We start from the raw sequence: 12292 nt of genomic DNA on the forward strand, positions 1-12292 counted from the left end.
AGACTGCGGTTTGTTTAAATACGTCTTTGTCATAACATTTTTTTTTTTTTTGGTAAATCAGTTTTACAGCGTCTGTCTGAGTCGGTCTGATATTTAGGAGCTTATATTTCAGGTCAGGTTTTTTTTTTTTTGTTGATGTTTAGTTTTCAGTCTGAAGCTCCCACATGTTCCGACCAAACCAGAGCGATTGGGAAATCCCCAGATTCCTGCCGCTGTCTGACGATCTGACTCCCTTTAAATAAGAAAAGAAAATCAATATATAGTTGATTAATTCAATGATGACCCATCTAGAACAGTTTGTAGCAGCTGTCTACTTGAAATGACATTTTTTCCCTCATGTTTTTGAGGTTTTATTGTTGGGTAAAGGAATAAAACAGAAAATCATCAAAAAAAACAAACAAAAACTTAAATACAATGAAAATCTTAATTGAAATGTAAATCTGCCACAAAATGATTGATTTTTGACATGGTAACAACATCAAATAGAACAAACTGTCCTTTTTTTTCTTTTTTTTTTTTTCTTTTTTACACACACTTTAAAGTTTTAACATTTATAACGGGGTATTAAATGGATCTGTTCTGAGAGTGCAGCCTGAGCAGGAAAACACACAGACATTTCCTCAACTCTCAGAGTGGGAAAACCCCTCCTGTTGTTCTGGTCGGACCTGTGGGATGATGATTGCGATGATGATTGTGTGCTCTTTGTGTGTGTGGATGGACCTCCTTACCTCAAACACACAACAGGACAACAAAACCGGCCAAAGCAAAAGCCCTGAAATGAAACAAAAATAATCCCTTTAAATTGAGCATGAAAAGTTCCCCAGAAACTTTTTTCTGGTTGATGACGCGTTGGGTTTGTCTCTGAAGTTTCAGGCTTATTTCTAAGGAATGAGTTTCCATTTCCGTACCAAATTAAAGTGTTAGACCTTTATTTAGGTGTTTAAGAGCTGAGATATTTGCTACTATTTCAATACTTGCCTGTAACTCCAATTAGTTATCAATTGTCCCAGTACAAGTTGGGGTTTTTTTTGTTGTTTTTTTTACAAATATCTCTTTTTTTTTTTTTTTTTTTTTTTTTTTTTTTTTTTTTGATCCACTCAACTTTGGAATGAATTGCCTGAAAAACTGAAGGACTTATCAGCTTCATGCATTTTTAAAAAAGCTGTGAAATCTCATTTTAACCTAACTTAATGTTTGGTAGATGAACAGTCAAATGAATTGGACAACCCCTTTTATATTCCTTATGTAAAATTTCTGTATGAAATCCAATCTGTCGTTATATGTTTTTTACATTGTAGATGTGTAGTGTATTTGAATTTTAGTCTTCATTCTGGACCTCAGGAAGACTAGCAACCACCACAGTGGGAACTAATGGGGATTCTATTAAAGAAACAAACAAACAAATATTTAAGAACATATTACATAAGAATAAAGTTAACATTAAAAGACTATTTACATATGAGCACTGTATTTTTTAAGGTCAAAATATCCAATAAAAGTGACAAAAAAATATTTGGAAAATTCAGGCATGAAACACAAAGAAGACAGATTTTCATAACTATCAGTTTGATGCTAATCTGAAATCATGACTTCTTCTTTTTAAACTATTCAGATCTGAACTTAGAGAAAAATAAATACACTGTACACTTTGTGGAAACGTCAACCATCATATAAATCTGATGAGAAATCATTAAAAAGCCCGAATCTACCAGAGAATCAGTTTTCTTCAGTCTCACAATACTTTGTCTTTATATCCATGAACAAAGAGGAAGCATGAGTAAAAAACACACAATACCTCTTATGTTTAATGATTCCAACCAATCACAGAGGAGAAAGGAGCCATTCAAACTGATAACATCATTGATTACTCAACCAACTTTGAAGATAAGATATGACTTAATTTGTCCCACTGTGGGGAAACTTTACAGTTAACAGCAGCAGCAGCAAACAAGAAACAAGTGCAGAGAAAAACCACAAATGAGTGAAAAAGGAAAATCTAAGAGAATAAGTAAGAAATTTGGTATTAGTATATAAATATAGAATTAAAATTAAATATTATTTGCATATCAACATTGTGGTTGCACATTGTGAACACACAAACACACACAGAACTAACATTCAGTTTGTTGGGTTATTAAATTTCTAATGTCCACACACAGGCATTTAGGTCAGATCTGATACATATGAAGTATGAACGGCAGGAAAAACTACAGTTTCAGGGGAAAAAACAACTTCTACAAACCAAAGTGGTTGTATTTAGTGTGACTTTCCTTTGCACTTAACATCTCTTTAGCACTATTGTTCAGACTATGAGATTCAGGGCATTAATTTTCTGAAGTTTCATACCAAGTTTAATTCAGCACATTTCAGATGTTTCTATTTTTTGTGCTGCTTCTTGTCATGGGGTTGGAGGTCACGCTAAATACTGACTTTAACCTTTACAACACATTTACTTCAGTTTTAATGTGTCTCTTAAGGCATTTAGACAGATTTTCAGTATTTTTTTTTGTATCTGAATGAAAGACAATGAGAAATGCATATCGTTAGCCTCATAGCATAATAGGTAAAGTAATATTTTTGGCCAAATTGTGATATCTGCGGAACTTTATTATCATTATTATTATTATTATTATTATTATTTATTAATCATGCTATGAGGCTAACAATATGTATGATCATTTCAAACCTGCAAAAGGTAGAATAAGATTTTTTTTCACAGTCCTGTACATCCTTGTGTGTGTTTCTTGTTTCTGTTTTTTTTTTTTCCTGCTTCTTGTCATGGGGTCAGACGTCACACTAAATACTGACTTTAACCTTTACAACACAATTAGTTCAGTTTTATTGTGTCTTTTAAGGCTGTACACATATTTCCTGTGTTTTCTTGTATCTGGAAAAAAGGAACAAGAAATCAACATGTATGCTCATGTTAAAAAACAAATATAAAGGTGGATTAAGTCTTTTGCACAGTATTGTATTTTTAGACTCATTGTGAAAGAAGAAAAGAAAGAACAAACTCCATGTGTCTTCATAAGTTTTCCTTGTTGCAATAAGACTTTGGCATATAACTTTGTAACAAGCGCCTAAGCTAAAGAAAGACTAGATTTTTTTTTTCAAGTGTTTTGCAGAGTAAAGATGCTCATGAACAACACACTTTACCATAGAGTAGCTTCCTGTTTCACTATCACATGATTCCTCCTTGACCCCGCCCCTTTAGTTGGAAAGAGGCAGATCCTGTCCCATTCATTCCTATAGAAGAAGTGAAAGTGGTTTACAGAATTTGGCAATTTCTTTTTCCTCTAAGTCACCCAAATAAATACTAGACACATTTTTTTTCCTCAAGCCACTTGTCCTCACATTCTGACACTAAAATTACTTTCTTTTTACAACACATAGATCCTGAAAAATGTGGCTTTTGCAAGATCTTGAAATGAAATATGGTAGAAAATAAGGTTAATGATAAAAGTTACGTGTTAAACAAATGATATTACTGTATTGTTGTTTCATTTAGACCTTATTAATCCCTGTTCATCTATCCATATAATGTTCTCCTTCCTTCTGACAACACCCTCATAGGAGACAGGAAGTGAACTGTTTCATATCTTTAATGCACCTTCTCTACTGAGGACTTTTAACTTTAAATTACTCCAAATAGATAATGTTTTTACTAGCTGTGGAGGTCATCTTTGTGGATGTGGAGGTCATCTATTGTGTGTTGTCATCATCAGCTGTATTATATTTGCAGTAATACTGAAATAACGACAACAAAAACCACATCACAGCAGCTGAACTCTCCCCATACTGAGGGAACATGCTGATGAGTGGTATTAAATTTTTTGTATTAAAGCAAAATGATGATTTTTCTGTTGACCATATGACCTGTGTCCTCTCATTTTGCTGCTGATGTAGAACCAGGTGTCCTTTTTTTAATCTCAAATATTAGTTTCCAAACTTCATAATTGCAACACAGAACATTTGCACTTTTTTTTTTCTCAATTAACTCCACATTTCTGTCATGAGTAATAGTTTGGGGTGTTAGCTGTCGTGTAGAAGCTGCTGCAGAAAACACTGTGAAGCTTCTGAAGAGTTTTCTGCTGGCCTCAACCTGTCATACACGGCGTTTCATGTCTGTTGGGAATTTCCTCCCCACGACACCCCGTTTAATTACAAGGAAGTGGAGCTGCGTCACAAACAGGAAAGGTGTTGAGTTTCAAAGGCATGAGATCTGTGTTAGTACCTAATGTGGCCTAAAAAGACTGACATCGCTAACCCCTTGGTTTAAATGACACATCAGAAAAGTTTTTTTTTTTTTTTTTTATGTTGTTTAGTTTATTTTGAATATGCAACAAACAAAAGTACTCCTACTTAGTCCTTAGAAATAAAAAAGATTGCAAGAAAACATGAAAAAATGTATACCTATACATGAAAGCAAAGTATGACTTCATTCGCACATTTGAAAGGGAGTAGGAGGAAGTAAAATTTATTTAATCCCTCCCCTTCTCCATACAACAGTCTAACCTTGAGCTTCTTATCAGTTTAATATATTAAAAATCAGAATGGTTAACCTCACTTGTCTTCACATACAGTCGCGGAAAAAATTATTAGACCACCCTTGTTTTCTTCAATTTCTTGTTCATTTTAATGCCTGGTACAACTAAAGGTAAATTTGTTTGGACAAATATAATGAAAACAACAAAAATAGCTCATAGTAGTTTAATTTCATGTTTTCTTGATAACAAAAATCACTTCAGTTCTTCCATCAATATCTATGGCATTGTACTGACAAAAACAGTGCTTTTAGACATTCCATGTTTTCTTTTCTGTCTGTTGTAGTCACATGATACACACAGGAGTTAGTACTTGATTGCATTACCATTGTTTTTGATTACTTTTAATGGTCTAATAATTTTTACCACGACTGTACACATACATACACACCTATATTTACATCCCAGAAATGTAAATAAATAAATAATTACATGCTGCTGATAGTTTGTCTTCATGTTAAGTGTAAAAAATCAGTTCACTATGAAATTTTGGGTTAACATTCTAGTTAAATAATGGGAAGCCATCGTTTCTTTTTTTCCTCCAATAAGCCCAGGTATTAATATAGTAAGAACAGAAAGTAAATGATGCCTTCATGTTCTATTGGACATTAATTCTATTACTTTCTAATGACTTTCCTTTCTTTTTGTATAACGGCTGTATTGGCAGATAATACATTTTTTTAAATTTATGGGCACCTTTCATGACACTCAGGGTCACCGTACAGATAAAAGCAGAAATTAAAATAGAACAGAGAAAGAAAAGAAAGATAATAGCCCCTTTTCCATCAAAATACCAGGAACTTTTATTGCCAACAACTTTTCTACCTGGGTCAAAAAGTTCCTGGTAATCTGTGTGCTTTGCGTTGCCATCACACCCAAAGTTCGGGGTAATTTACTCAAATCAGGCTGATGACGTATGGGGGAGTGGATTAGTTTCTTCAGCTTTTCTCATATTGCTTTAGGTGTGTCTTAGATTAAGCTCCAGCAGCTTGTTGGCTAATTTTACATAAACTCAATCATTTCATGTCAGCGATTCAAAGTCCCTGTGAATCTCCTCCTCCGCAAATACACCCAAAAGAGCCTGGACCTTGTCGTCTGTCCACTTGTCGTAGCTTCTCTTTTGGTTTCCAAATCCTCAAAATACGAAGCTTGTGGAAATGAAATAAACAAAACAAAAAAGTTTGCTGCAGCTTAGTGGCGGGTGAACGGAATGCGGAACGCTGCGAGTGTAGTCCACCAATCAGCGTTCTCCAGCACGCAGCCCCGCCTCTCAAGAATTCCAGGTAATCTGAAAAGTGCTACCTCCCTACCAGGAACTTCTTCGGGCAAAGTTTGTGGGCGAGGGAAAGATTTTAACCCAGGTAATTTAGATGGAAATGCACCAGGGTTTTTCTCAAAGTTCAGGGTAATCCTCCAAGTTCCTGCAGTGGAAAAGGGCCTAATGGTTATCCACATTAAACTCACCCTGATACGATCTGATGGACCAATGTCATGTTTAGAAACAACCTTTATTTTTTTCTCTGTCAGTTGTCAAGACTTCAGGGACTTCAATGTGTATTTGTTCGTACAATTAAATATACAGAAACAATTCATGTTTTCCAACTTAAGTGTGTCAAGTATGTGGCATTATTTTCTAAAATGAGGAAAATATAGACTCGTACAGGAATAATCCCACTGCATCACCACTTCCTAAACATTTTTTGGCCCAAAACAAAAAGGTAAATGTGGTTCCATCCAACCCAAACTCTGAAAAATTCACGATGAACTACAAAAACACTTCTTTTCTTCGAATATCACAGCATTTTAATGTCGGTTCAAATATACAACAGGAGATTAATATGGAAGACAGTATGTACATGAATAGAATTAAGGAACATGAGCAAAAATTATTCTAGAAAATCAACAAAAATTAACTAAATGTTCAAGAAAATGGACAAATTCAGTGTAGTGACAAAAAGGTTCTTAATAATGAAGATAATGAACAAAATAATCAAGAAAGCGAATAAAAATGAACAAAACAATGAAGAAACTTGACAAAATGCTCAAAATAATCAAGAAAATTGACAAAAAAAATACACATGTGCAACCCAATAAAAATGATTCCTATAAATGTAAAACTTTTACAAAAACCACTCTATACCTGCATGTTATCCCTTCATGGTTAGTTTCTGATCTTTGACTTTAAAAACTGTACAGGAAACCATTAAAAACCAGCACGCAGCAGGTTTCTAGGAACTGGGTTCATGTGTTCGGTCCGTCTGATTGGCTGAGAAGACCAGGAAGAGGAAGTGGGCTTTGTGTTTATTTACTGCAGCGGTTGCAGGCGAATACCTGCAGCAACAACACACACACACACACACACACACACACACACACACACACACACACACACACACACAGTAGAAAGAGGAACTGTAATTTTTACGATCTGATTTCCTTCATCTAAAACAGTAGCAGCACAGTTACATGATGACATGAAAATGAGAATATGAGTCTGTAATCGAACCTAATGATGCTGAAAATGTTCAGTTTTAGCTCGACCTTTTAGGAAGATTGTAAGTTTTGAGTTTGTAGGAGTTAGATGTTTTGCAGCTCAGGACAGGAGAAGTTTTTGTGTGTTTTTAGTTAGTGGAATATTAGTTTTAGGACAATATAAACAGACTGAAAATGGACAAATACACCAACAAACATCAAACTTTGTGCACAGGAAAACAGCTGTGTTTTAACCCTGATAGACTTAACTGCCTTTTACTTGTGTAATATTTGATGCTTCATAGTTTTTATGCAAATCCGTGGATGTGATCGGTTTTAAAACCCTGATAAATGGTCATTTGTGTTTATTACTTCATTGCAGGGGTATTAAGCGTACAGCTCATGGGCCAAAACCAGCCCGCTAAAGGGCCCGATCCAGCCTGTTGGGTGAACTTGTGAAATGCAAAAATGACACTGAATATATTAACAATCATAGATGTCAAAATCATTTAAATTCAGGTTCCATATCCAAACCAATTCAATCTTAAGTGGGTCAGACCAGTAAAATACTATCATAAGAACGTAAATAATGACCACTCCAATTTTTTTTTCTTTGTTTTAGCACAAAACAAAAAAATTACTTGAAAATGTTCAAACTACCATCAAAAAATATGAGTAACCTGAATAAATATGAACAACCTGAAATGTCTTAAGAAACTAAAGTGTAATTTTAACAGTATTTTGCTTTTTACTAAATGTTTTGTGCCTTTTGTAGAGCCACTGTGATCTGTAAATTGTAATACACATACATGTGTCAATTATTAAGCTGAAGCATAATATTGTTAAAATTGCACTTTTTTTAAAGCTATTTCAGGTGGTTCAAGGATGTTCATGTTCACATATTTTTAAAGGATATATTGTAGACATAAAGATTTTCCATAATGTAATTTTACTTTTTTCACTCTAAAATATAAAGAAAAGTTTGGAGTTATTAACATGATTAACTAAATTTAATTTTACACCTATGATTTATTGGATGTGACCTTTTGGTTCATCTGTCATCTGCGTTTTCATTTCCAACCTAAAAACTAAGGTCATGTCTCAAGATTGAATTAAACAGGTTATGTTTTTGTTTTCCAGTTGATGTGAAAAATGCTAAAATTATACATAAACGTGAGCATTTCCCTAAAGTTCCTTTTCTGGCAACATTAATTGGAGCTTTGTTTTATTGTAAGTTACTTATGGGTGCTTCCCCCCAGGATGTACCTAATGATGACCTCAGATAAATGCAGAAGAATTATACTCTTGCTCGGAGCCATCCCATTATTAATGAATTTTTGATAAAATATTGGGGCCAAAAATAGGACCCAAATTGGGACATGAAAAGCTACCTACGTGTCAGTGCATTTTGTCCTGAAACCATGGCTGTAAATGGTCTTGTATAGTGCTATAAATAAAGACACTGTGTTAAATTTGATGGTCCTAGTGGTTTTTCTATTCCAGACATGTGGGTTTTTCATGAATCTCAGTCTCATTCCAGGTTTTGTATGTAACCCATAGTGTCCACTGGCATTACACGCAGAACCTGCCCATTTAAACGCATATAAATCGCGAGTGATTTTGCAACAGCGGTCATTTATGTGAAACACTCCACCTTGCATAACTGGTTCAATTCCCAAAACGTACCTGTGGGAAAATAGATATTCCAAAAAATAGTACCACGTAATTTTCGTGTCCTTTTGGCCATGTTACATGCAGATTTTTGTATTAAAAATAATGTAAAACAATATACAAATGTGTTTTATCTGAAAAATAGTTTCTCTTTTATGTAAGTGTTTATTTTTAAAATAGACCTAAAGTGCTTCCAAACTTGCTTCATAACATTAGTCTACATCTGGTTTGAATTTTTAGCCCCTCTGTCCTGTTTTTAGGACCAGTTTCATAGAAGCACCCTTATATTTTTGTGGATATTGACCATATACAACATATAGACGTATTAAGGAAAACTAATATAGAACCCTGAACTGTCAGTAAAAGATTGTGACGTGACCGAGCCGTGTGTTGGGACCACGAGGGGTTCCAGAGTCTGGTGTTTGTGAGTCATCAGTGTCGGGAGAAAGTGTTAAAGTGTACGCGAACAACAAAAAGTCCAGAATGCCGCGTATTGGGCTTCCTCTCCTTTGTCTGACTCATCTGTGGAGCTCAGAAACCACAACCAGTCCAATCAACCTCCAAGATCTCATCTGAAGCCTTTGATCACGTGTTTCAGCCTCGAGTTATCTCTTTCCACACCAGAATTCAGTCACAGAACTTGCACGTTTTCTGTATTTTACATGCACTTTCTGCAAACCGCTGCACAGACGTTGACACTTTAACAGTCGCATGATTTAACTAAATAATGTGTTGGTGCAGCAACAGTCACATTCATTTGTAAATTATTAACGCTTCCCTTTTCACACTAAGTATAAGTTAATTTGTATTTAGTGGGTGAGGTTAGAAACACATTAAACTGACTATGTGGACGTTTCCACTATAATCCTACTGATAGTTATTCCGTTGTGTTCATACTCAGAGTATGAAGAACCAGATTTATTTGTGTTCCATGTAAACACCATATTCTGTTACCGATTACTACATGCTGTTGTGATGATTGTTATGTTACATGTAATTTAATTTTACATTTTATAACTGTTAGCTGAAGGTCCTAAAGGTCAGAAATGGAATATAGCATTGATGTTTTCATTGGTGTACAATCATTGAAAAATACGAGCTGGTGCGTTTATTTTAGGATTAGTTGTGTACACTGATCAGCCATAACATTCTGACACTGAAGGGCAAAGTGGTTTCAGTGTTGATTATCTCATTCCAGTGGGACCTGTCAATGGATGAGATATACTGTATTAAGCAGCAAGAGAACATGTACACTACAAAAATCAAAATCTTACCATGTGTATTTTTCTCATTTCTAGTCAAAATATCTTAAAAATCTTATTTCAAGAAATCTTTATTTGCTTAATTCAAGATTTTTTGCGTAATTCAAGCAAAAAAATCTGCCAATGGAACAGGTGAAAATTATCTTGGTAAGATTTCTTGAAATAAGATTTTCAAGACCTATTGTCTAAAAATAAGTTCTTATATCTCACTGAAAAGTTACTCTTAAGGTGATTATGTCTTATTTTAAGTGTGATGAGATATTTGAACTAGAAATGAGTAAAAAACGATGGGTAAGATTTTGATTTTTGCGGTGTAGACCTCAAAGTGGATGTTAGAAACAGCAAAAATGGACAAAAATGTGATGTCCAAATCACTGGGTCAGCGCTTCTCTGGATCTTGTGGTTCATTCCTGAGGTAAACTGGATAGTACCTACCAAAAGTATCTAAAGCACAACATTTTATATCAATATTATATTGTGTAGGTTCTTTTTTTTCCACTAAAACAGCTCTGATCCAAAGCCTAGACTCCACCAGACCACTGCAGGTGTGTGTGGTATTTGGACCAAGACGTTGGTAGCAGATCCCTGACGTCCTGGAAGTAGAGCGGTGGACCTACATGGATCTTTTTTTTTATTTGTCCAATACCCACAGATGATCAATTGTCTTGAGATTGGGATGTCCTTCCTTAGTCCATTTTTGGTCGGTACTAGCCACTGCAGACCAGGAACACCCAACAAGACTGACAGTTGTGGAGATGTTCTGACCCAGTCATAACCGTTACAATATGGACCTGGTCAAAGTCACTCTCTTCGTTCCTTACGTTGATCTTTTTGTTGCTTCCAGTACATCAGCTTCTAGGACTAAATGTTTGCTTGCTGCCTAATGTATTCAACCCGGTGAAAGGTCCCATTGTATTGAAATAATCAATATTATTCTCAATCAGTGAAATAAAACTGATAACAGATTTTTTTTCTTTCAGTGTGTGAATGTGTTTGTAGTGTGTTGTAGATGTGAACAGGCTTTTATAGTTAGTTTATAGTATTATTTATTCTGTTTTTTATATTATTGTTGTTTATAAGTATTTTTGTACTATGTTCATTTTTCAGTGTGGAGTCTTGGCATTTCAGTTTTCTGTATATGATGTACATATGGCAAAAAGTGACAATAAAGCTGACTTTGACTTTTACAGTAAGAAATAAAATGTAGATGCATACACTAAAAATAAGTTATTAATTATAACTTCCACGTCAAGCCAAAGGATCCATTTGAAGTTTTGGCTCCACATCCATCCACAGCAGTAGAAACATCTCGTCCTCTGACTCTGTGGTCCTGTGCTTGTTTCAGGTCTGTAACTACCAGGGTCCGGCCCGGGTGGTGGTCCAGCTGGTGACGGCGCTCACCTCCCTCCCTCAGCTTCACGCTCACAGTCTGGTGGGAAAACAGTGCGACAAAGGGATCTGCATCGCTGACCTGCAGCCCAAAGACTCCACCATCAGGTCTGCACCGCTCACACACACGCACCCCCATCAGACCAGTAGGACCAGTACAGCTGCCGGATGTGACGCTCCCTCTCTGCATTTCAGTTTTCCAAACCTGGGGATCCTCCATGTGACGAAGAAGAATGTGGCCAAGACTCTGGAGGAGCGGATGATCGAGGCCTTCAGAATGGGATACAACTGCGGAGTCGCCATCCACCACGAGATCGACTCCCTGCAGGGGGAGGTCCGAGTCCCCCGAGAACTGACCGGTCAGTCCCACAGTCTTTTACTTGTTTGTGAATGAATAGTAAATAAGTTAAATTGTCATATTATGGTCCAGTTTCTGACTTTTTTACATATTTTATAAACCATATAAACCATTCAACCATGTCTTGTAAATTTCATCTTCCCTTTCATTTAATGGAAATTTGGTCTTTTCTACACCTGTCTGTCACGTCTCTCATCCACTTTATATGAGTGTTTCCAGTTAGTAGAATTAGAACAGTACTATAGTGTAGTCTTACTAATCTACCATCCAAAAGACTTTTCCAACTTTGTTGAACTCCTCCTAATGCACAACACAGGTCATAAAGGATCTGTGTTCTTTTTCTACATTAGTTCAGGTGTAGTTCAGTTTTTTTTTTTTTTTTTTTTTTTTTTTATAAATATAGTATCCTGTTTTGTTTATCTAAAATTTATTCCAGGTATTCATTATATTTTTTAATACCACAAATTATTTGTTTGTTTAAATAGTGTGGCTTCAGCCAGTTTGATTAAATTGAGGTGGAAATACAATAATGCATTTATATATTTATACTCATCATAAATGAAAACTACATTAAATATGAAAGAATTATTTGTTGA

General features: G+C 35.2%; 1 protein-coding gene across 1 annotated transcript in view; it reads left to right on the top strand.

Moving 5' to 3' along the window:
- nfkb1 (nuclear factor of kappa light polypeptide gene enhancer in B-cells 1) overlaps positions 1-12292 on the top strand; it is a 40733-nt gene that overhangs the window by 11669 nt on the left and 16772 nt on the right. The window contains exons 6-7 of the mRNA XM_030145906.1: positions 11295-11446; positions 11534-11697. Of these exons, the coding sequence (XP_030001766.1) occupies positions 11295-11446; positions 11534-11697 (316 nt within the window). The remainder of the gene's footprint in view (positions 1-11294; positions 11447-11533; positions 11698-12292) is intronic.

Source organism: Sphaeramia orbicularis, chromosome 10 (assembly GCF_902148855.1).
Source record: "Sphaeramia orbicularis chromosome 10, fSphaOr1.1, whole genome shotgun sequence".
Classification (NCBI taxonomy): domain Eukaryota; kingdom Metazoa; phylum Chordata; class Actinopteri; order Kurtiformes; family Apogonidae; genus Sphaeramia; species Sphaeramia orbicularis.